This window comes from Diadema antillarum, unplaced genomic scaffold, assembly GCF_040938485.1.
Source record: "Diadema antillarum isolate AM-2024a unplaced genomic scaffold, OU_Dant_1.0 scf00000129, whole genome shotgun sequence".
Lineage (NCBI taxonomy): Eukaryota > Metazoa > Echinodermata > Echinoidea > Diadematoida > Diadematidae > Diadema > Diadema antillarum.
This window is the reverse complement of record NW_027271018.1, coordinates 919,138-944,765: the sequence shown is the minus strand read 5'-3', so window position 1 is coordinate 944,765 and position 25,628 is coordinate 919,138. Positions and strand designations below refer to the sequence as shown.

The 25,628-nt window shown below is 38.5% G+C and overlaps 1 protein-coding gene across 1 annotated transcript in view; it reads left to right on the top strand.

Moving 5' to 3' along the window:
* The window catches only part of LOC139720559 (calcium-activated potassium channel subunit alpha-1-like), a 235,292-nt gene extending 219,417 nt beyond the window's left edge, over positions 1-15,875 (top strand). Inside the window, exons 21-27 of the mRNA XM_071631911.1 lie at positions 3,717-3,846; positions 4,602-4,826; positions 6,991-7,348; positions 11,392-11,496; positions 12,192-12,322; positions 13,284-13,478; positions 14,782-15,875. Coding sequence (XP_071488012.1) covers positions 3,717-3,846; positions 4,602-4,826; positions 6,991-7,348; positions 11,392-11,496; positions 12,192-12,322; positions 13,284-13,478; positions 14,782-15,303 — 1,666 coding nt within the window. The 3' untranslated portion in view covers positions 15,304-15,875. The remainder of the gene's footprint in view (positions 1-3,716; positions 3,847-4,601; positions 4,827-6,990; positions 7,349-11,391; positions 11,497-12,191; positions 12,323-13,283; positions 13,479-14,781) is intronic.
* The last annotated feature ends 9,753 nt before the right edge of the window (positions 15,876-25,628 follow it).

The following is a 25,628-nucleotide window of genomic DNA, read 5'->3' as shown; positions in this document are numbered from 1 at the left end:
TGCACATTGACATGCATGGGGCTTTGCTGGCTAGACCCATTCATTCTTCTCATAAGAAAGTGCCATCTTCATGTACAATGCCTTTATGTATTTTGTGGATATGCCTTTGTAACTCATTTGCTGTGAAGGTGAAGAAGAAAGAGCGATCACCTTACTAGGCGGTGGATGTGCATGCTTGAAGAATACTGAAATGAAAATACGACCATGAGTTTACGTCATCGGAGTAACAGAGACACTACTTACGCCTTCGTGCCAAGTCCTTAGAATACCTACTCAGTGCATTATAGCAGTGCATGGCCCCTTCTAATTTATCAGAGAACTTTCCCTCTCCCCCTTCATCCTACCTTTCCCATCCATCCATCCATCCATCCATCCATCCATCCATTCACCCACCCACCCACCCCCAATTAAACCCTCCTTTTCTCCACCCACCCCCCCCCCCCCCACCCCTTTACAACCTCGCGACAGTAGTTAGTGAGTGATCCGTTGACGTGCCGGGGCAGAATCTGTTTTTCTTCTTCTTCGTCTTCTTTTTGCCGAGAGCGTGTGCAGTCCCGTACCTAGCTTTCTGTGTGGTGTGCCTACTCTTAACCCCAACAGGCTCGCTGCCTTCCGCCTGTGATGATGGTGGTACTCCCTCCTGGTCGCATCAATGATTCCTACTAACCTCCACATGCATTGTTTTTGAAAGCCTACTTTAATATCATCCTTTGCATTAACAGTAGTGGACTTCATGAGTTTTCTTTTTTTTTTTAGTTTGGACCATCTGCATAATTTCCATATTTATACATATAATCATATATCAACATGTAAATGCTGTGAGTACTGGTATATCATCTATATACATCTGTGTGTATATCTATATTTATATATATATTGTATATCTAAGTAGAGTTGAGTGCACAACAGCGTGTATTAACCAGCTTGTGTTTATTTTACATGTCTCCCTAATTTCCATTACCTCTGTACCTCAAACCTGGTTAAATTACCTGATTGCTACCCCCCTAGGTAAGTGTTAAGATTCTATCTCACCCAACCCTCCCTCCCGACCCCCCTCGTTCACCAGTTTTGTGATTGCGCTTGTCATCCGCAAAGTCACCCCCAGTGTACATATGTGTGTGCGTACGTGCATCCGGTGTCTCACGTTGTCCAGGAGCTCACGCATCATTGTTTCTCAATCCACGTCAAGCCACCACGCCAACCCCAACCTTCCCCCCCCCCTCCATTGTGTGGTCACCACAGTGCTGATTACTGTTGATGAAAAATGCACCAAATGTTTTGTATCATTTAGCTATTATCACCGCACAATGTCGCCCCCTGCCCTTTCTGCCAAAAGACATTCAATGATAAAATTTGCTCACGGCACATTTGATATTGTGGCTATGTACAGTGTACTCTCATAAAAATAACTTTGACTGCTTTATTTGATAGCTATGAGCTTATTTATTCACTTTTTTTTGGGTGTTGTCTTTGCTTTTATCTATTTTAGAAAGATTCCCATGTCTTTCAAAAGGAGTGAGCCATAGTAGGAAATTATCAAGTGCTGGATTAGACTAAAACATGCAGATGCTATTTAAACCTTCATGGAAAGAGTGAACACACACATGAAATGGAAGATGTTTTCATTACAACTAGTACACAGCATAAGAAAGAGAATTTCAATGCTGCACTTTTCTTATATCAATGATATTCAGATCATTGCACGATATGCAAAGGAGTTGGAGAGATTAAATCACTTCACAAGATTCCTGTTGGCCTGAGTGCAAGTTACAACTCAATTTCCCCTCACTCCAGAAATTGGTACAAATCTAACAGATAATGCCCTTCTCATCAAATGAGTCAAGAATTTCTATAGATGCAGCCGTGCCAACTGTCAAGCGATAGAGCGGTGCAGCTGCTTGACTATCTACCAAAGATGTGAAATTTATCATAATTTTGCGTACAAAAGCGATAGGTGAAGCGCGAGTGGATGATGTAATGTGATAATATGACATATCAATGCATAGTGATCCTGCAAATCTAGACAAACAAAGGTAGGAGGACGAATTTTAATTGAATTGGCTCGAAAATATATGTGCCCTCTTTGAGCTTTTTGAAATATTTTTTGAATGTCTTTTGGCAGAATTTACACAGCGCACAACATCATAAGCAAGAAAAAAAAAAAGATGCTCCCCCCCCCCCCCCAAAAAAAAAAAGCAGGTAAAGAACCATTTCATGTTACCTGGCTGTTAGTGAGCACACGCTTGCAAATCACAGTGCTGGCATGCAGTGGTCAATTCTGGAACATGGCTGCCATATGAGATTTTGCAGTCGTCACCAGCGTATCACTTCTTGCTGACAATCCAATGTTCTAGAGCTTAAGAGAGTTATATGAAATACATATTAATGTTCGTGCTTAGAACTAAAGTTCACGTTATTCTGTAGGAAGTTAAATGATACATCAGTGAATATAGTTATAGTATTTAAAGGGATGTACTATAGAACAGTCTTTTTTGGGGCAGTTCTCTTTTGTTTATATTGAGTTCACTTTTCTTTTCTTTTTTAATGTTAGCGCCATAACTCCATCAGCTATCACAAGTATATTTTTGTTTAGTCTTGTCATTTTTGTGAAAGTTTCATGGGTTTGTTCAGTTTGGATCAAAAGTTTTTGTTGGACAATGTGGTTACAAGTCGGTCTCGTTGATTTTTAGTTTTTTAATTACTCAATTTTGGTTATTCAGTTTGACCTTTTCTTATCTTTTTTTTTTCCTTCAATTTCCCTGTCAAGCTTATCAATATTGTTCCAACATTCAACTGAAAGTTCACATGCACCATGTTGTGTTGATCAAGTTAGTTTGCATGATTCGTTGACATAGGCAGTTGGTTTTTTTTTTCCATCTTCATCAAAGCTGACCTTGAAATGCTGAGGCGTTTGAAATCATGACAGATTCATTTACTTCCAAAGACATTGCAATGATTACATGTAGGTATGATGTGATTTGAATTGTTTGGATGAACAATTTTCGACAAACCAACCCCTTTTTCAATGAAAGATTTGGCACACTCTGTTTGTGCAATCCTACTTTGATAGTTAATCTGATGTTAAGTTCTGATGTATGACATCTAACGAAATTTGAGTAGTTCCAAAAGATAATGGGATCTCAAGGTTAAAAACCTGACCAAGTGTCATGATGAACCTGGATATTGAATAACAGTGATGTTTGCCTATTATTATTACTCCGATCAGATTCAGTCACTGTCAAATTCCGCAATGTTCCCTTTATAATTTCTGAGCTCGTGAAATGAGAAAAAAAACAAAACCAAATATTAGTTCTTGAAACCATGTCTTGCCAGGGCAGGGACATCACAGGAGTAAACTTGAAACCGCAGCAAAATCTGATTTTTTTTTTTCTTTCATTGTTATCATTTTGATTGTGTAACTTTAAGTTGTAGTTACAGTTAGATATTGGATTTGAATAGATTATGTCTAGATGTAGAGTTTGCAAATTAGAAAGCAGGGGAGATTTGAATAGCCTTTGATTTTAATCATTAGTGTTTTGTGACATTGTTTGTTTGCAAATCAATTAGAAATGATACATCAAGTTTGGCTCACGTGCTTGTAGTGAGACTCGTGTGTTTACACGAATCTGTCTAGTGTCTCTTTGATCTAGAGATTGAAAATAGCGTGGTGAACAATCGTTGCTTTAATACGAACTTTGACCTCTGACCTGTTATAGGGTTGGTCCCCACCAGCGGCGCCGAGAGGCAGCTGCCAACGTTCTTCCTGAAACCGAAGATGCCATTGAGTTTGACTGCACCGGCATGTTCCACTGGAGTGCAGAGAAGAGTTTAGAGGAAGCCCTCCTGGTGAGTCCTTAATACGGAGACCGCCAGTTGACTTTCTAGTACATCTACAACATTTCCAGCTTTTTTAAAACAAATTTCCCTTATTTGCCATCCTACTTTGTCAAAAAGTCAAAGTATAGTTTGTGAAAGGAAAAAAAAATAAGAAGGTAAGATTTATGTGATTATCGCTATTAGAAAAAAACAAACAAATATTTTGACAATCATGTGATTGTGATAACACTTCTTTGTTTATAATGGAAAGGAGTCAAAATTGTAACCTTGTGTTGCATCACACAATCGTTTTCATGATGGTTGTGATTATCGAGTATGAAATGTTTCGTGAGGTTTAGTATCTGGGTTAATGTGAACACATTGCTATCCACCAAATGTTTCCTGCAGCCGAAAATATCAGTTATCACATAAATGATTTTTCTTTCAAGTCAAGAGAACGAAGGCAAAAATAAGTGAATGGATCCTTGATGTTAAGGGCCCACCTACCAAAACGTATATTGATATTATCATTAGAGATTTTGAAGCCTTGTTCACAAACTTGTTTGGCTTGTTCAGTAGATCTCACTGCATCATGCAATACACAGTAGGAGTAGTACATACATGTAGTCAGTGGGATCAAGTTTCAGGTTCAGTGCCAGGCTCAATCTAATGATGATAAAGATGATAACATGTTGCTGCAAAATTCTCCCTAGACTCGATGGGTTAAACGGACACTCTGTCTCGTGGCCAAAACTCTCTCTCTCTCTCTCTCTCTCGCTCTGCAGGACCGCAACCAGGCGCAGAAGAGTGCGCTGACCTCGCACGTGGTGGCCTGCCTGTTCGGGGACAAGAACTCGCCCATCATCGGGCTGCGGAACTTCGTGATGCCGCTGCGGGCGAGCAACTTCCACTTCGAGGAGCTGAAGACGATCGTCCTCCTCGGCAGCAAGGAGTACATCAAGCGGGAGTGGGACACCCTGAAGAACTTCCCCAAAGTCTACATACTCAATGTGAGTCCCGCAGGCCTGATCCTTGGCCCTTCTCCTTTTGGAAGGAGAATGAAACCCAAATACAATGTATAAATGTCGATGGAGGGAATGCAGTAATATTAGAACACGCCAGCAAAGTTTGAGGAAAATTGGGCTGTCCGTTGTAAAGTTATACATTTTTTTATGTTTTGTTTCCGTCATCACCGGATGAAAAGACTACAACATTCTGTGTGACGTCACACTTGGAGAAGGATTTAATAAAAATATAAAAAGAAAATTCAGCATAATTTAGCTCTTCTAGCATAATGAGAGAGCACTTGACTTGCCTCTTTCAGAAAGTAAGGAGAATGATATTACCCTCCACATATATATATCAGACCAAGTTGAGGGAATGTGTCCTTTTCATTTAAAAAAAGATGAAATTTTGTTTTATGAAACCATGCCTGCACAGATCCTCCTCTTAAGTGAAAGGATAAAAATGGGAGTGATTGAAATGAGATGCTCCAGTATATTCTCCTTCGCTAAAAAAAGTCAGTTGTTGTACAACTGTAAGTTTTTGTGATTTTTTAAGACAAAATTGGTAGAAGTGATACATGCACTTTTGGACATGTCCAAAGAAAGTAGAAGCCTTACACCAGTCATGATACTGTGCCCGTAGGAACTTTGATTTTTTATGCCTCCGCCACGAAGTGGTGCCGGAGGCATTATGTTTTCGGGTTGTCCGTCCGTCCGTCCGTCCGTCCTTCGTAGCGTGCTAACGAGAGTATGCTTGTGTGGCTAGGAGAACAATAGTGCACAATAGATGGCCTTTATTCCGTCAGGCTTGTGTGGCTAAAATTTTTGCTTGTGTGTCTATTTTAACAAAAGGGAGAACAAAGGGGTAGACACACAAGTATATCACCGTGAGGTCGTCCGTCCGTCCGTCCGTCCTTCCGTCCGTCCTTCCGTCCGTAATGAATTTTGTGGACAGTGTAACTAAAAAACCTTTTGAGGTATCGTAATGAAACTTGGCATGTATGTGTATTAGGGAGTGAAGTTGTGCCTATCAACTTTTGGGTGCACATGCTCAAGGTCAAAGGTCAAAAGGTCAAGGTCAAATACGTAAAATGTCACTATTTCCACCATATCTATGCAATGCCTGAAGATATCTTCTTGAAACTTTGTGTATACATGTATTACCCAATTAAGATTCTCTGGTGAAAATTTGGGGTCATGAGATCAATGGTCAAAGGTCAAAAGGTCAAGTAAAAATATTAAAACTTCACTTTTTTCTCCATATCTTGGAAATTGTTCAAGGTATCTTCATGGAACATAGTATATACAGTGTATACATGTACTGACTGGCAGTGATTATCTAGAGAATTCAGGGTTCATGGGTCAAAGGTCAGGGGTCAAAGGTCAAGGGCAACACTTCAAAATTTTACTATTTCCCTCATATTTATGCAACGCCAGCAGGATTATTATTATTTTTTACACGTAGTGTATGCATGTATAACCTAATAGAGATTCTCTGGAAGCTTTCTTTTTTCTTGTTTGCCTCAAAGGTCAAAAGGTCAAAGATCAAGGGAAAGTGCTGAACTATCCTTTTCCTCCATATCTCAGAAGTGGCTCAAGTTATCTTGAAACTTATTTATGCATGTTGTGCCAGACAGTGATTATCCTATGAATTTTAGGGTCAAAGGCCAGATGAAAATGGTAACAATGAACTTTTCAATACAGAAATTGCACTTTTTCTCCATACCTTGAAAATTACTCAATGCATTAACTTATGAATGGGTCAAAGTCAAATTAAAGTCCTTAAATCCCCAAATACATGGTCTCCTATTCATCCAATTAAACCTAGGTCAAGGAAGGTGAACATTCAACACATTTGTGACAAACTTGTCATTTTCATATTTTGCCAATTTTGTGAAAATGTAATCACACATTGTCTACATGTACTGTAGACCTATTAGGAGAATCATGCATTATGGCGGAGGCATACCAGTCGCCTTAGCGACATTTCTAGTTTTTTTCTGATTTTTTTTCTTGGAATGGCATGTTTTAAGCAGTTTTCAGACTTTCAATCAAGCATTATGCCAATATTCTATACCCTCTTGTGTGAATGAATTAGACCTTTCAGTTGCATGGTTTCAGGAAATGTGTTGGTTTCTTTTCTTTGTCTGTGTGCCTGTGCATTGACCAGGGTTCGCCGCTGAGCCGCGCCGACCTGCGGGCGGTCAACGTGAACCAGTGCGACATGTGCGTCATCCTGTCGTCCAACCGCAACAGCCAGGATGACCAGTCACTGCAGGACAAGGAGACCATCCTGGCATCACTCAACATCAAGGCCATGACGTTCGACGACTCCGTGGGCCTCACCAAGTCCGGCTTCCAAGGTCTGGTCACCAGCCGCCACCGCTCCGGCCGCCCGCCCCTGGTTCGGCCGGAGGACCCAGACTCGCACGCGGACAAAGACGGAGATGAATGTGATGATGATGAGGAGGAAGATGATTATAGTGATGAGGAGGAGGAGGAGGGTGATGGTGAAAATGGTATCCAGGGTGTGTTCACGAGACAATTTGACCTTCAACCCCATTTTTTTTTCAAACCTTCACACTTCTTATGCATTATTTGATTTTTTTTAAAGAAATGCATTTTGTATTTTTTGTCATATCCCTTATGCAACCCCACCATACGCCTCTTCAAAATGATCGTCCTCACAGTGCAAGTCATTTCAATACACATGTTAGTTTGTTTTTTTTGTCAGTTTATTTTGCCCCACTTCCAATTTTTCGATAGATATTCATCTAACATTTGTTGTTTGATGAAGAAGAAATTCATTTACTCGGTTTAAGTCAAGTCTCAGTTCCACCATCATTTCATGGGGGGGGGGGGGGGGGGGGAATGTGATGCATGGTCATAATGTTATGTTGTGCAGATATACACTTGTAATTCCATAATGCCTTGCCTGTAGACTCCTCATCAAATCATGCAAAATGCTGTCGTACAAATTTTCTTTGTACGGAAAAAGAAAAAAAGGGATTGCATTTACCTGTAATTACAACTGTAAATTCTAAACCAGACATTAAGACAGTTTGATAGGGAGATCAAGCATTTCCCATGATGCTTTGCAATAGTGATTGTGAAAGATATATTTGAATCTTATGCATGACTACCTTACAGCTTGCCTGAATTGGCAAGAGGCAATTCATGAAGAGCACTAGCCTTGTTTGGAAATGCGATAAAAGACTGAAAACAGGTTGATATCAATAGATCAGAAGTAACTTTACTTGGACAGAAATGAAATAATGTTTCCAAAATATTACAACTATGATGTGACTTGATAAAGTAGCCGTCCAAGAATCCATGTAGAAAAAGATGCTATGCAAACTAAATAATCAATTTGGAATGGTATGCCAGAATGCACACTAACTTTTATATGTAACTATAGCATGGTGTACAGGTTGTCTTGCTGATTTCTTTTTTTTTTTACAAAGCCCAACATACACTTAACACAAATTTGACACCAGTATTCATTTTCATAGATTTTGCAAGCAAGTAAATTGCACGCCCCAGCTTGAATGGTTCTGATCTGCATACATACCAAGTCTGATTACTAACTAATCTTGGTTAAATTTTTATTCAAATGTCCATTGACTGGCCAGCAGTAGAGTAGATGGTCTTGATATTCAGTTTATTCTTTTTTTGCCTCTCCAAAAGTACAGCCAGAGATTTCACACATTCATGCTTTTGCTATCAGGCATAGTATTACTATCACACTCAGAGCACCATCTGCATAATTAGTCGCTACTTCTTCATTGCGCTGGTTCTGTTTGAAATCTTTCACCAAAATGGTAAGTTTTTCTTCTTTTTATCTATAAGTACAAAGTCTTGTTTCACGGCTTTGACTCCAGCTGAATCATGACAGGCCTCCGAGCTTGACTCTTTGCTATTAGAGTCACTGAAGTCAAGCAGTGGCTGAAGTGCTACAACATCTTCTAAGAACAGTATTTATACATGAAAGATGATACCCAGGTGCACATAGTTTGTATTACTCCTCCATTTTGTTTTTCATAAACTATGGCCAATTACAAAGTTGTCCAAGGGGGATGTTTGAGACCAAGCCCTATGGTTGTCAGAGAATTGTTCCATGAATATATTAATGCATCTGTAAAGAAGTCCCGTGGACGAACAGTCCGTGTACAACATGAACTCAGTCGACCATCAGAGAGGACGAAGAATTTGGTGAACAACGAGGGCGCTTTACATGTCCTGCTTGCAAGAAAGATTACTAGTATAAAGCAGGATATTTTTGCGGCATGAAATTTTCGCAAATTGCCACTGGCATTCAATGCATATAGTGTAGACAAGAACTTTTGTGTGCATTTTAATATCACAAATCCTGACTCTCATGAAATTTGTGAAATTAAAATGCATGCAAACATTTCTGGTTTTCCAGTGTACTTGTATTGCCAGTGGCTTGTTGAAGGTTTAATTTGACACTATCATAATTATTGATAGTTAAGGTAATGTAAGCAAAAGCCACTAAGGTGTGGTTTGAATTTTTCACAAGCTCTGTTTTAGTAAAGTAGCAGCTCTCAACATTATGTTTGCATTGTAAGTTGTATATAGGATGTACACGGGATTTAAAGAGCATGCAACTGTAGGGGGATGCTTTTTCCCCTCTTTTTGAAGGTGAAGGGGGTGGGAGGGGAGTTGAAGATTTGGGTAAATTGGGGTTGGAGAGGAACAAGTCTGTTGAATCACCATTAGATGATACCTCACCCATATCATCATGACCTCACCGTCAATTCATCTCTGTCTTGTGCCCGTTGTGCGAGTGTCACGTGAAACAAACACGCAGCCATGCAGGGGGTAGTCAAAGACTGTTCTAATACCATAAATATAATCAATTTCATACAGAATAGATCATTATTTAGGATGACATGGAAGATAAGAGGAAATGGTTGATTTCCCATTAAGATGTTGTAAGTGTTTTTCTCTCTCCCCCCTTTTTAAATTTACAAAATTATCGGCATTGTAAGTTTTCACTGACTACCCTTTGCTTTTCTGCTTATGTTTGTTTCATGTTGAAAAAAAGACCAACTAATGATATGAAGATATGATGTATTATTATGCATTGCAGCATGTAGCATGTGTCTCACTCTCATTCTAACTTTCATTCTAACTCTAATGAATTCACTGTGCAATCCTCCTATTTTTGCACATTTGTTGACAATGTTTTGCAAAGCTTTGGAAGAAAAAGAGTAAGGAAATAGAAAATGCTGTGTCTTCATTCGCGAAAACACTTGTTCAAGATTTACATGCAGTGTCAAAGGTCAATCCACTCACTTCCATCTTGTGAGTTTCATGTATTTGTACATGCCAATTATAGCTTCACAGATTTTCCAGCAAAATTTTGCAGCATTCTCCATTTTCACCTTGTGCGCCTGTATACACTTGATTTGAAATTCCCTTTTTGTCTCAAGTTGGCAGTGAAATTGAAGTTTTCCTCTAAAATTGAAATGTCACAGAGAGACAGATAGTGCCACTCAGAATCGAGGTGTCTAGTTTCAGTCCACTGGTGAAACTGTTGTGTCCTACTTATGTCTTGGAACATCAACATGCATTGCATTACCAGCTTCAATTACATTGTATTTTCCCCTCAATTCATTTTATTTAATTGTATTGTAATGAATCAGAAATTGAAAACAATTTTTGTAATTGCTTGCTCAAAACAAGTGTAGCATCATGAGCATAAAATGTAAAGTAAAACAATGACCAAAATATATCTCTCAAACCAGGTGTCTTCATAGTAAATCCGAACTTACTAAATAATGCGTATTGTATACAATTTTGAATTCTATAAAGGGTATAGGATAGATTCTACTGTCTGTCTCGATCCATTTCCTGTCTATTTTATGTATCTACCTTTGCATCTATTTTTCTCCCTCTCATAACATCTATCTGTTTGTCTTTCCATCTAAATATCTTTTTCTTCTATATTTGGTCTGTTTGTATAGAACACTATTTTATATTTATATTGCACAACAGAGTATAATATATTTCTTATATATTGTTTATTTTTAAGTATTCAATGAGTCTAAGTCTTTCTTCTCATTGATATTCAATTAACAAAATGGAACAAACTGAAAGAGAACCTGAAAAAAAAAGACAAATCAAATTTTGAGCTGAAACTCAACCCCTCCTAGACTAGTCACAGGTACTACATGTAGTATATTAGGGTCAAATGTGCTTACAAATATTCATGAATCATGTGAAAATAGTGCTTTCTGAGGGGAGTTATCAAAAGCAATACTTGATAGTGGTGATTATTCTTGTCAAAGGATAGCTTGCTGCTGTTCATCAGTTTTTGACAAAAATATGTCTGTATCCAGTTGAATATGTGATGAAGTTTTGAGGCTAGTCTGAAACATGATTTAGTCCTAAATGTGCCAAGAGCTGTGATTTACACACCATAAATGACGGAACAAGAATGTGTGACATGATTCACGATTTCGTAATAATCTGTTGCAAATGAAGGTTGTGTTGCCAATTTTGTGTTCATATACCGTCCTCTGGCTCGGTTTGCTTCCCAAACTAGGCATCATGCCAATGAGTCTATCCCCTCTCCACTCCACGAAGACGAACGAGGTGACGAGACGCGGGTCGGCCGTCGGAGCGAACGTGCCAATGATCACAGAGTTAGGTACGTCGTGTGCCATATTTATCATCTCCTACGTAGATTAAAGATCCACCGCTACTCCTGTCACCTACATTTTATTTTGACCTCTTCCTTCCATGGTTTCAACACCCAAGTCATTTTTCTCTTTGTCCTTAATTTTTGGACAGTTGAAAAATCCTAATTTGAGAGTGAAAGCATTGGTGCTCAATGTGCATCAATAAGTTGATACAAATAATATCGGGGGGGGGGGGTTCTCGTGGTGTCTTGCGTGTGTATTCATGCACCATTGTTCATACCTTAGATGTAAATGTGTACACAAGTTAAAACACCACTAGGCTGTGGAGTATAAATGACGTACTGAAGAAAGGTACATGTAGATACAGTTACACCATCAGAGCTTGGTGCTGATTTGAGTTGAGCATTTGAGGATGTTCAAATGATTAAAAAAAAGATGACGTTGTTGCATGGGCTGAATTCTTCTGTTGCAGTTAGTTTGAATATGAGCATTCTATTGTGACTTCTTGATGAGTATATTTCGTGTGCAGCACATGGTGATCAGTTCAGATTGTTAGCTGTAATTGTTTCTGCCAGCTGCTCTGCAGTTCTGCCCTGTTACCAGTAGTATCATTATTACAATTTTGATGTACAATGTACGTCTTGTTGTTATGAAAATCATAATAATTTTTGAACTTTTTGTTTGTTTGTGTGTGTGTGTGTAGTGAATGACTCCAATGTGCAGTTCCTTGATCAAGACGATGACGATGACCCCGACACAGAGCTCTACTTGACGCAGCCATTTGCGTGTGGCACGGCGTTTGCTGTCAGTGTGCTGGATTCTCTCATGAGCGCTGTAAGTCATCGCATTATGTACACCAGCATTTCCTTAGCGATCACGGGTGGTATTCTGAAATCCTTCCTAGGAAGAAATTTCTTCCTAAGTCAGGATTTTTTCCTAAGTGGTATTCTGAAAATCTTCCTAAGTTTCTTCCTAAGTAGACTTAGGAAGAAACTTAAGAAGGGGGTGGGAATATGCACATTTCTGACTTAGGAAGAAGTTGGTATTCTAGAATGCACTTAGGAAAGAATTTTACTTACTTAGCTTTTACCTTACTTAGCAAAGTTTTTCCCTGCCAACAGGCTTCCCCCCACTCTGTCCATGATTAAACAGGATGAGAAACACTCTTGTTTCACTTCAATATCAGTATATTAAATGTATGAAATATATGAAATATTTTACTCTTTTTGATCTCAAAATACTCCCAGACAACTCATTATCCTGTTTCTTTGTAGAAACTTTTTTTGTATTGCAAGCAAATAACAAATGGTGGAAGATGAATTTTGAGCCCTTCTGAGAACTTTTTTTTTACCTTTAAAGGTAAACCCTTTTGCAAATGTCATGAAATTTTGCATGGTTGAAGAGCAGTGTCTCCCAACTTCGAATATGAAATCTTATGGTATTACACCTCAGAGTTTTTTTTGTTTTTTTTTAAAGAAAAGAAATTAGAAACTTACCCCATGTCACTCAAGAACAAGCTCCCCTTTTGTACCAAGAGTATTGGAATTCTGTCAGGGTCCAAATAAATTCACTGGAAATCTAGCGTTGTCTCCCATTCCATCAATAAAGAAGTTCCCAGTTTTATTATTCTAAGTAAAGGTATGAAATATCAAGGTTGTACGTCTACAATAGACCAGCTTTATGAAAGGAATCTAATATTTGGAGTTTCAAAAGGGACACACAAACTTTAAGGATGTCTCCATAAATCAGATTAGTTAAAAAGATTTCTCCTTCCAACCACCACTTTTTCTTACAGACGTATTTCAACGACAACGCCCTGACGCTCATCCGCACCCTGATCACCGGTGGGGCCACGCCCGAGCTGGAGCAGATTCTGGCAGAGGGCGGGGGCATGAAGCCTGGCCACAACAACCCCGAGCTTCTGGCCAACAGGGACAGGTGCAAGGCGGCCCAGCTGCCCCTCTTCGAGGGCCCCTTCTCCCAGTATGGGGTGAGTGTGCCCAGAGTGTCGCCAGAGGAATTATGCTTTCAGGGTCTGACCATAATTGATTTTGTGTATAACGTAACTTGACAATCATGTGAGATATCCTAGTGAAACTTATTGTATAAGTATTAGTGGACGAAGCTGAGACTATCATCTTTTGGGCACTCACACTCAAGGTCAAAGGTCATAGGGCGACATCAAATGCTAAAATTTCATTATTTCCTCCTTTTGTCTCTGCAATGCGTGAATGTATTTTTGTGAAACTTAGTGTTTATGTGTATTACCAGATTAGGATTCTCTAGGGAAAGGTTTGGGTCATAAGGTCAAAGGTCAAAGTTCAAGTGAAAATGCTATTTTAAACATTTCACTTTTTTCCTCCATATCTCACAAATGGCTCATTGTATCTTCATGAAATGTAGTACACATACATGTAAAGCTTGACACTGATTCTCATTGAAATTTTTGGGTCATGAAGTCAAGGGTCAAAGGTCAGGTTAAAATGCTAAAAATACACTATTTCATGCTGAAATTACACTATTTTCTACATACTCTGGAATTGATTGAATGTTGTGTAATTAAGCTTGGTACTTATATACACTGTACATGCATTACCACACAATGATTATGTAGGGAAAAATTTGGGCCATTGGGTGTAAAGGTCAAGTGAAAATGCTATTAAAACTTTCACCTGTTTTCCATATTAGTGGCTGCAAGTGTCAAGAAGATAGATGTACATGTAGAATTACCAGATAATGATTATTTGCCAATCGTGTGAAATTGTTGTCTTACATTGGCAACATGTACTGTAGGCCTGTTGGGAGAATAATGCAATATGGCAGAGGCATACCAGTCACCTAAGTGACATTTCTAGTTTTGTTTTGGGGCAGGAAACAACTGAGGGGTTGCTTGCTGTGTGAAAATGCTATATTGAATAGAGAATGACACAATAATTGTAGTAATCAGTTTTTTATACAAAATTATACACATACTTGTATTCAAGGAAGGCTTGCTGTTGAAGTGAGTCTTATTCTTGATTAACTGTCGAATATCTGGCCAACCCAAAAGTGTGCTATCTTTTGTGGCATTCAGTGGAAATCTGAAATAAGCTTTACATTGTGTGCATTTGCCCTTGCCTTGCATTTGCCTTTCTTTTGTACCAGAAATATTGAAGTATTGCTAATTCATTGTTTGACAGATAAACATAGTGACAGATAAATATAGTGGATAAGTTTTCACATATTCATTACATTGTCCTCCATTGTCATTGCTCTTTGCAAATTCAGGAAAATTTCTTTCATCTTTTTTACAGACTGGTGGTATGTATGGAGACCTGTTTGTTGACGCCATCAAGAACTACGGCATCCTGTGCTTCGGCATCTACCGCTTCCGAGACAGCACCGCCTCCACCAGCACGCCGTCCTCCAAGCGCTACACCATCACCAACCCGCCCTACGAGTTTCCGCTCATGTCCACGGACCTCATCTTTTGCCTGGTCCACTACAACCCCATCCCGCCGTCTTCAAAGAACATCTTCAAGAAGAAGAAGCCGCGGCGGCCCAAGGAGGAGAAGAAGGAGCCGGAGAAGCTGCGCGAATTGGAGAAGCCCGAGCGGCTGACGGCGGCCATGTCCCAGCTGCCAGCCGGCCCCGTCCCGAGCCCCACCCCGGTGCCGGCGCCAGTATTCACCATCCTCCCGCCCAGCAACGAGCAGCCCAAGAACGGGTCATACCCGCCGGCGGACAACCGGGATGCGGAGATGGCCGCCGCCCCGGCCAACGGCAACGGGCACGGCACGCCCATCGTGGTCGCATCGACCACCTCGTCGTGTTAGCCACGGCCCCACAGCTTCCCGTCATGAGACTGGCGGGAAGGATAGAGAGTGAGACCAAAGAACTGGTTTCTAGGGAGCATACTCACTCTAGTCCTCTTATCACTTCCATGCTTTTCTTTTTTATTTTGTAATCATAGGCCATTCGTCCGATTTTTGTCATCAACAAATAATGGCAAGTCACTGTATGGGTAGGACTAAAGAAACTGCACTATTATTCTCATTCATGCAAATTTTAAAGAAAAAGGTTAAACCACTTATTCCAACTCGTGTGTATGCGCATCTCTCTTGTTGAAGATTCATGGCAGCCATTTTGTTGGTTTTTTTTTAGAAAATCTGCCAAGATTGATGCATTAGAGATGGCCAGTTTTGAGCTGTAAACTAGCTATTTCCACTGTCTGACATAGCAATAAGTACTCCAATGAGTGTCCATTTCTCCAGCATCTGCATATTCATCATTTGTATCCATTCAGAGTAATGCCACTCACAATACATTGCAATGATTGCACCATAGTAGTGTCTACAGTTGTTGCAAGATGATTAATGTTAGTGGAATGGAAGTAGTGAAAAACAAAGAAATATCAATGCAATCAAAGTTATTATGATAATATATCTATTAATCACTCTCAATCCCTTATCTTACATAACAACAGTATATCAAAATTTGTGTATCTATAGTTGCAATTGCGGAAGCATGGTATATACGTGTGGGTAATGTGTCAGCAACATAGAATACGTTATGACATCGAAGATATAACCCACCATTTGCTGTCATATATAATCGCCTTGATAGTACAACTTTCCTTTCACGAGAACGAGAAGAGGTACTCGTGTTGCCACTGACGTTTCTCAATGATATCACTTTCAGCTCCGTTTTACCCGTTTTCCTGCTCAGTGGAGCCAAACACTTCAATAAAAGATACCCAACAAATTCACTGAAATCATTCAACTTCAATGTTCATGCGTAGATCAAGTCGGTTCACCTTGCATTTTGTGAGAGCAGCGTTTAAAAAAATTCTGCCGGGAGTGGCTCGGCTCGCGAGTGAATATTATTCAGGATGCTATTGCCAGAGAGATTATAATCACGTGCTTATTGTGTATTGTATAAGAACATCTAAAGTGAAGACCTAACAGTCGTATTGTGTGAAAAAGACATGTATAATTGTGTACATAAGTATATAGAAAGATGTTTTTGCACATTTATCCTTTTCTAATCAAATACAAAAACTTTCTATTCAAAAAAAAATATATATATCAATATGTCTTTTTCTCATAATAAGCTGACACATGGTATTTTTCCTTGACCGAAAATAATAAAAATGATCTATAAAATGATTCTTACTCTCATTATCATTACTCAGTGTATACTTTTTAGCAGAAAATAAGGCACCTCAGAAGAAGACAGTGAAGGACAGGCAATGAGGAAGGGGCGCTGAACAGAGGTATTTGGGTATTTCTCCGGTTACGATGCTCAAATTCGGTAATCATTGCAAAGACTGAAGTGCAGGTTGAATGCGTAGGATAGATTAGATCTGCGTGATGTAGCAAAATAAATTGCAGGCCTTGGGCATCGCCAGTCGAGGTCTTCCCGCAACGCATTTGTCCACCATCTCTCCACGCCCAACAGCTCCTGAGGAGAAACGTGGTTTGTTTGCCCCAATTTCGGTCAATTTTAATGTGCCTCGTGTAAGTTTGAGGGACGCATCTGTACCCTGATCTCAAAGCTGATTCTGTTTTTCGAGGGTTGGGGGGCATTTGAATTCACCTTGCCAGCATTAAGCGAAAGTGTCAGTTCGGCATCTTTTTGTAGCGCATCTGGCCGCGAGGTTTCTCCCAGTAGAGTAGAGTTGTACTGTAGCGGAGGGGGGAATTCAAAGTATCGCAGCCGGTGGCTGTAAACTCTCAAAAAATGTGCAAAAGCAGAGCACCTTTTATTTTTCCTGAAAACGGCACCATACAACGATCGAACCAGGAAACGATGACAAGAGCTCACATACAGATATCCCGAGTAGAATGTGTCACGAGGTGTTCAATTGTGACTACCGTTGTTTTAACCGCAGCTGTCAATGGCATTACAATAAAGCTATGGATTTATAGACCTTGAATGAGACGTTCTGATATTAATATCTATGGTGATGGGTGTTTGGCGAACCGTGTCACTACTCGATAGTTTCGCAGACAGGCCAGTGGCAGTGGAGGAGCTTAGTAGTAGGGGGAGGTGGAAGAAATCCTTTTATTATAACCTTATACTTCACTTGCTATTCGTAAGCACCTTGTTTTCCTCTATTTTGCATTCTTCAAGCTGCCAGGCTTTATAAAACGATGTTGATGCAATCTGTGTAATGGACAAGAGCCCACTACTAACTGATATGTGAACAGCCCCTGCGATGCCCACAATTGAATGCAATGACACAGATTCAGACCAGACTGGGAGCAATGTGGCCGAGTGGCCGCGTCTTTTGGCGTGGCATCTCTTCCGCCGTTTCGAGAAAAGTGACCGGTTCTGAGCTCGTTAGCGCGTAGTAGCGGGCGTCCGCCTGTCCCCCGAGTAGTGCTAAGCCAAATTTGACACCTGCGCTGTCATGTATCTATCCAAACAGTGACTGCCACTTTCAAGTCAGACCAAAGATTAATTTATGATATTCTTAAATGGCTACTAGTATGTTGTAGAGTTCGACTTGGTGACGATATTTAGTGAATGGTGGAGGGAAGCGTGAGCATGAGTCATATGAGGTGTACATGTATGTCAGCATGATGTTCCGTCATCATCACATCTTCATACAGAGGTGATGTCAAATATTGAATGCCAGACATGTACAGTATGTGGCAAAGAAAGTCTGCTAGGATGCATTATACTTGCAGAGACATTTTTTTTTTCTCTCTCTCTCTTCATATGACATCCATTTTTTTCTTCAGTGCATTTATGTATTTTTCTTTATTCTCCCTGATATGCTCTCTAAAGCAGATTGCCTCGTGGAACTCTTAACTTTTCTATCATTCATGATCATTTGTAATTATTCTTTCTGTTTGTCGTTTGTTACGAGCAACTCGTTGTCTTCTGTTGTGGAGCCTGCTTCAAAGACCGAATTGAGAGGCGACTCAGATTGGTTGCAGTGACACAATTGTTTTTGTAAGAAGATGAAAATTACTCACAGCGTTATCGCAAACAAACAAACAAACAAACAAACAAACAAACAAACAAACAAACAAACAAACAAACAAACAAAAACTTCTGCATGTTTACAACTCCTTGATTTCTATGGTGTGATTAAAGAAATATATATATGTACACACATGCATCTTTTAGCTGGGTACTCACTGTGATGCCTACATTGTATTCCATGAAGGACATTGACCATATGCGAGGTATTTCGTGGAGAGCAAAGCAAGCAAGTGCAAATTCATGATCGAATTCTGATGTGTGCAAGATATATATATATATATATTCTTTTTGGTCTTTCCCTTTTCTCCTTGCAATTTGATTGAAGTCTTTGAATGAACTTGTGTGCATTACGTTATACTTTATTTCTACTTCTCAGACGTGGTGCGTAAGCATTGCTAAAGTCCGTATATATTTCGCTGCGTGATCGGCTCACGCCATCGCCGTGTATCAAAGGATGAAACTGATTTGCATATTTGTGTAATAAAGCATGTGATTAAAGATGGTATTATTTCTGATATGGATGTATGATAAGTTGTATTATTTGTACAAACACAGAAAACAAAAACAAAGATATATATTGATTTATTTTTCAGTTTTCTTTGCTTCTTGAGTTTTTCAGTGTTGATGCCCAACGGCACAAGGAGATTTATGATAATGTTTTTGAAGATGACTAACTGAGAATGGAGGCAGAATTGCAGTGCTAAGAATGTGAATGTCTATATGTAAATACTAGATTGCTATGATTGAGAGAAGCAAATATGTATCACAGAAATATGCAGCAAGACTATGTATTTGATAATATCCCCCTGAATTTTGCATGGTATTAATAGTTAGGTCGTAAATACAATCACCCTGAAATACTAGTCCACTCAAGTCTGTATGTAATCTCATACTTATCACGAAAGCTTGTCGGTTGTAACAAAAAAAAAAAATAACATATTTACATTGGTATTTGTGCAATTCTGCATTTACACACATATAATTGTATATGTACAGGGAAAATGTATGTATATCTATTATCAAAAAAAAATACAAATATCAGTATTTGAGAATATACTTAATCATTTCAGGTGAGTAATATCTGAGCAGCTAGCAGATGTAATCACATTATTTAGAAGATATTATACCTCTTTTTTTTTATTTCTCTGACACTGATGACTCCATGGAAACTAGAGGCAACTAGAAACTAGTTTTGTCATACAGAAAAGTCATATTTCCACACTTTCTGTGTTCAAGTTATGAAATATGTATGACAGCATGTGTTGTTGTTGTTTTTTCCTGCCAAGATTTTAGGAAAACTTCCACCCACCCCCCCCCCCCACACACACACACACACTGCAAAAGAAGTAGATGCTAAGTTAAATACATCCATTAGACTAATGACCACCAAAATGTTTGTTGGTCGTGTATTGTATGGCTTGGCTTGTGCACTCTAAACTTTGCAAAGTGGAACAAAAGATATTGATGTTGAAAAAAAAAAGAAGAAAGGTGTGCCTGGTAGGATCTGTGCAGTCATAGACCTGAGGGAATTTCCCTTTTACACTAGATTGCCTTTTGAATTCCGAGAGGAAAGGGAGTGTGTATATGCTAGCCAAGATACATACCTGTTGTCATATTCACTACATCTAATGTATGTTGCCATTCCAGTTTAATAAAGGGCAACCCTATTGAGCCATACCCCCCCCCCAAAAAAAAAAAAAAAATGATAATAATAATGATGATAGATAAATAAATAAATAAATAAATTTAATCCTGTGGACACATTGTTGTATTTTCCTTCCCCCTCTTCTGTCCTAAGTTTCTGTTTGTACTAAAGAATAGGAAAGCAGTACCTCTCTGGGTGGAAATTTTAAAATTCTTTACATTTTCACAGATTTATAGGGTCCTTTCTCTCCCTCCCCCCCCCAAAAAAAAAAAAAAAAAATGAGAAAACAAGCATTGCATCAACATGGAAACAGGAGCAGAGGTGCAAAGTGTCGCAGGATGTTGCTGTTCATCACTATTTAAAGCAAGAGCCGAATGTATTCATATCCACTAGGACTTCTTCGTAATCTCTACATTTTGGTCTACAAGAAAAATATATATCTATATAAATATATACATACATGTATATATATATACATATCCTATGTATAAATATTCAGCGATATTTCAAATCTATAATCAACCAATGGCATCACTTCTGTAATTTGGGAATCCCCTAGGAATGACAGTTTTGTAGATAATGAAATGATGCTATCGCAGTAGCCACATATTATATTTATCTTCGAATGGTTAAGAAGTGAACTTTTATGGTGTCGTACTGCTCACAATCCAACGGGGTTCAAGCTATCCAATCTCTGAAATGTGTTGCTCTTTGGAGTGTAGCGTCATCCAGTATCATGGAAGATGGAACAGCATTCACGGAAACTATCTTGCACCCAGTGTGGCAAGCTTGCAGTAGTCGATACGTATCCACTGTACTTACGACGTACATATACCTCTCCAAGGACTTTTAGCTGTAGTGTTCATTTCCACTCCCGACGCGTTGCCATAGTGTATCCGTAGGACACGCAGTGATATTTGGTATGAACTGTATTCACGCCAAACCGACAATGCACAGTCGGACAAGATGATTAATCTATAATAGTAGGCATACATATATATATTATACGAGTGTAAAATTAAGCGCAGTTACATTGACAGGTTCTGTTTTTTCATGAATGGTTAATGCTTCTCTGAAGTGCATATTCACATATACAGTACACTAGGTCTCGATACACGTATTAGCATTGACCTCCTATTATCAAGGTTTATATGCAGGCAGAATGGCCCATCAATAAGTGTGTTACATATTTCAACTTGGGAATTTGTAGGTAACCTTGACAATACTTTTTAAAAGATCTGCATCTCACAGTGGACAGTAGTTGGCATCCACTATCTATTAAAGCTAAGGGAAAAGAGATAAGGTGTATTGGATTTTAATGAAGGCGTCGGTACATATTCATTTCCAGTCTGATAATCATATTTCAATTGTTTTGGCCCAATTCAGTAAATTTTTATGCTTCAAATTTTTGCACTATTAATGAGGAACCCAACTCTACAGATCAAATGAAATGAATGGAGTTATTTGCCAGAACGAAGTATGATGAAATATTTTTGTGTTTAGATTCTTATTTTGACTGCTTCCATGTTGTGTGCTGTGTACTCTTCTTCTTCTCTCTCTCTCTTTTTTTTTAAAGGTGAATTTGTGTTTTAGCCACTTCTATCATTTGCAAGCAAGAATTGTCTGTCCTGTGTGTCTGTGGTTTGTGTTGTTGTTGTTTTTTTTCTTCTCAATTCCATCTCATATTTCTCTGTTACTTGAAGATATGTATGCAATTTGCAGAGAAGTTGTGCAAGCTGTGTGGAAAACTCATGTGGAGAAGCCCGTTTTTAAGTGAGAAACCAGTAATTTTATGAGTGTGCTTTTTTAAGATTTTGGTCATGCACCAGACTAGATTTTTAAGACAAGAGGAGAGAGAAAAAGACATGTTAGTGATAATGCTTTGACAAGATAGGTATCTATCAGGGATAGTATCAACCAAATCATGTCACATTTAGAATTTTTTTTTTCATGGGATTATCAGCAACTTCATCTGTTTTTGCAGGCAATTTTTGCTGTTGTCGGTGAATTCGTAGACATACACGCTGTGTATTGTACCTCATAATGATGCATGTATCTTGTGTTTATGTGTTGGGCGATATGTTTATACAGTTTGGTAGCTTACATATTCATCTTGTTTCATTCTCTTTCTTCTTTTTTAAATGATCGCTCACTGATTATTGTATGTTGAATGCTACCAATTTTGATTTTAATGAGACCCACCTTTCGTCATGTTAATTATTTTTCCTCCTCTACTGTCTGAACTGTTTCAAAGTGGGCACCTTACTTTTGATGCTCACACATTTGTGATCGTCCGTACAATTTGTTGGACAAATCGTGCCCACTTATACAACCGAGTTGCAGACACGTTGCTTTAATATTCTGTTTTGATGAAGTACTAACACTAATCAGTCTTATCATGTTTGTTAAAATCAAGCAGTTGGGAGAAGCTTTGATCTGGTAGATCGGCTTCAGGAATTGGCTCTTTTAGTTGCATCATAGGGACCGACAGTAATATCAGAGTTAACTATTGAGACCAATGATAATTACAATGATAATGATATTCTACGTGTTTTAGTTGTCATGTTAAAAGTTGAGAGACGAAAGTTCATGACCCTCGTGAGGAAGAAGTTTGATTTGTATTTAAATGAAATCCTAACATGGATGTCTCATACTTTTTGCCAAAACTGGATTTTTACGCAGACATGGTTCTGGTATTGATGTGTACATATGTTACAGTGTTTTAATCATACCAATTCTTGCTAGTACATGCTATATGTTCAGCAATAAAAGCACATATTGACAATGAAATATCCAAGCTTCTCTGTATGTTTGTTTTGTTGGTTGATTTTTGGAGGCTTTTTAGGCTGCAGTCGGGTTTCTGAATGCAACATCACGATACTGCGTAAGAACTTGACCTAGTTGAAAATTTAACATGCTCACTTGGGTGTTACACTGCCCCTCAATCACAACAGAAAGGCCATGGTGACACAAAAGGGATTAGGAGATTAGATAATCTCTATTCATTTACAATTGATTTCCAGACATCTGTGCCAGTGAAGGAAGAAAGCTCTCTAGAAAGCATTCTAAAATCAAGACACCAACACTGCATGCTTAAAATTACCAGATACATGTAATATGATACGTATTGTAATGATGAGGGTGTTGGTGATAATGATGATGATGGTGATGAAGGTAGTGATGATGATGGTGATGATGATTATGATAATGATTATGTGGAAGTGATGGTGGTGATGATGAGATAACAAAAATATTTTTGAAGAAATCAATCTAAAATTCTTCTGACGGATAAACTTGAACACAATATCCAAAACCAAGACACCAACATACATGCCAAAAATTACCAGAGAATATACTTACTGTAATGATGAGGATGATGGTGATGACGATGATAACGTTGATAAGATTATGGTAATGATGTTAATGATTATGATGATGAGATAACAAAAACATTTTTGAAGAAATCAATCTAAAATTCTTCTGACTGATAAACTTGAACACAATATCCAAAACCAAGACACCAATATACATGCCAAATATTACCAGAGAATATGCTTATTGTAACGATGAGGATGATGGTGATGATGATGATGATAATGTTGATAAGATTATGGTAATGATGTTAATGATTATGATTATGATGAGATAACAAAAACATTTTTGAAGAAATCAATCTAAAATTCTTCAGACTGAAAAACTTGAACACAACATCCAAAACCAAGACACCAATATACATGCCAAAAATTACCAGAGAATATGCTTATTGTAATGAAGAGGATGATGGTGATGATGATGATGATAATGTTGATAAGATTATGGTAATGATGTTAATGATTATGATGATGAGATAACAAAAACATTTTTGAAGAAATCAATCTAAAATTCTTCTGACGGATAAACTTGAGCACAATATCCAAAACCAAGACACCAATATACATGCCAAAAATTACCAGAGAATATGCTTATTGTAATGAAGAGGATGATGGTGATGATGATGATGATAATGTTGATAAGATTATGGTAATGATGTTAATGATTATGATGATGAGATAACAAAAACATTTTTGAAGAAATCAATCTAAAATTCTTCTGACTGATAAACTTGAACACAATATCCAAAACCAAGACACCAACATACATGCCAAAAATTACCAGAGAATATACTTATTGTAATGATGAGGATGATGGTGATGATGATGATAGCGTTGATAAGATTATGGTAATGATGTTAATGATTATGATGATGAGATAACAAAAACATTTTTGAAGAAATCAATCTAAAATTCTTCTGACTGATAAACTTGAGCACAATATCCAAAACCAAGACACCAATATACATGCCAAAAATTACCAGAGAATATGCTTATTGTAATGAAGAGGATGATGGTGATGATGATGATGATAATGTTGATAAGATTATGGTAATGATGTTAATGATTATGATGATGATGAGATAACAAAAACATTTTTAAAGAAATCAATCTAAAATTCTTCAGACTGATAAACTTGAACACAACATCCAAAACCAAGACACCAATATACATGCCAAAAATTACCAGAGAATATACAGCTGTACTTATTGTAATGATGGGGATGATGGTGATGATGCTGATGATGATGATAACGTTGATACAATGATGGTTATGATGTTAATGATTATGATGAGGAGATAACAAAAACATTTTTGAAGAAATCAATCTTAATTCTTCTGACTGATAAACTTGAACACAACATCCAAAACCAAGACACCAATATACATGCCAAAAATTACCAGAGAATATACTTACTGTAATGGTGAGGATGATGGTGATAAAAAAGACATGCTTTTAAAAAACAATCTAAAATGCTTCTGATTGATAGATAAATTTGACGACAATATTCTGATGTATAATGGGATCCATCAGGTAAACTTATAAGGTGCATGGTCCCAGTAGTGTAGAGGGCGCTGTTGATGATACTGCCGATCACCGTTAGCATGGATACGAAGATTGCCGAAGTTGAGCTGTCATCAAGAGTAAAGCGCGTAGGTGTCGCTAAGTAACGTTGCCTTTGTTGTCTTCTCTGCGCATCACGCAGTCTGTAGTAATGCCAGGGTGTGTGCATATGTGCTTCTTATTATGACATCACAAAAGTTTGCTAAAGCTGTCATCCCCCTCAGCTGAATCATGAGCTGAACTGCGATTGGACCACTGACTACAGTGGATCGGACTTCTTCGGACTCAGAGAAGTGGGCCACAGGGTAAGCGCTAAAGAGTAGTCGATAGCATAGGTCTCTATAGGAAACTTGCGCAATGCGCCCACGTACGCATTCGACTAAAACACCGGGACCATGCACCTTCAACTAGTAACAATCAGCTGAATGAGATCTATTTATGTGTACTGTTGAATAAACAGGGACATTGTCAAAATGGGGGAGACCCCCTAACAATTCTCCCTCCACCCCATCCGAAACACCCACACATCACATTCACACCCAGACAGTTGTACTCACAAAATCAAGCACCCAATTCAATGCTGCAC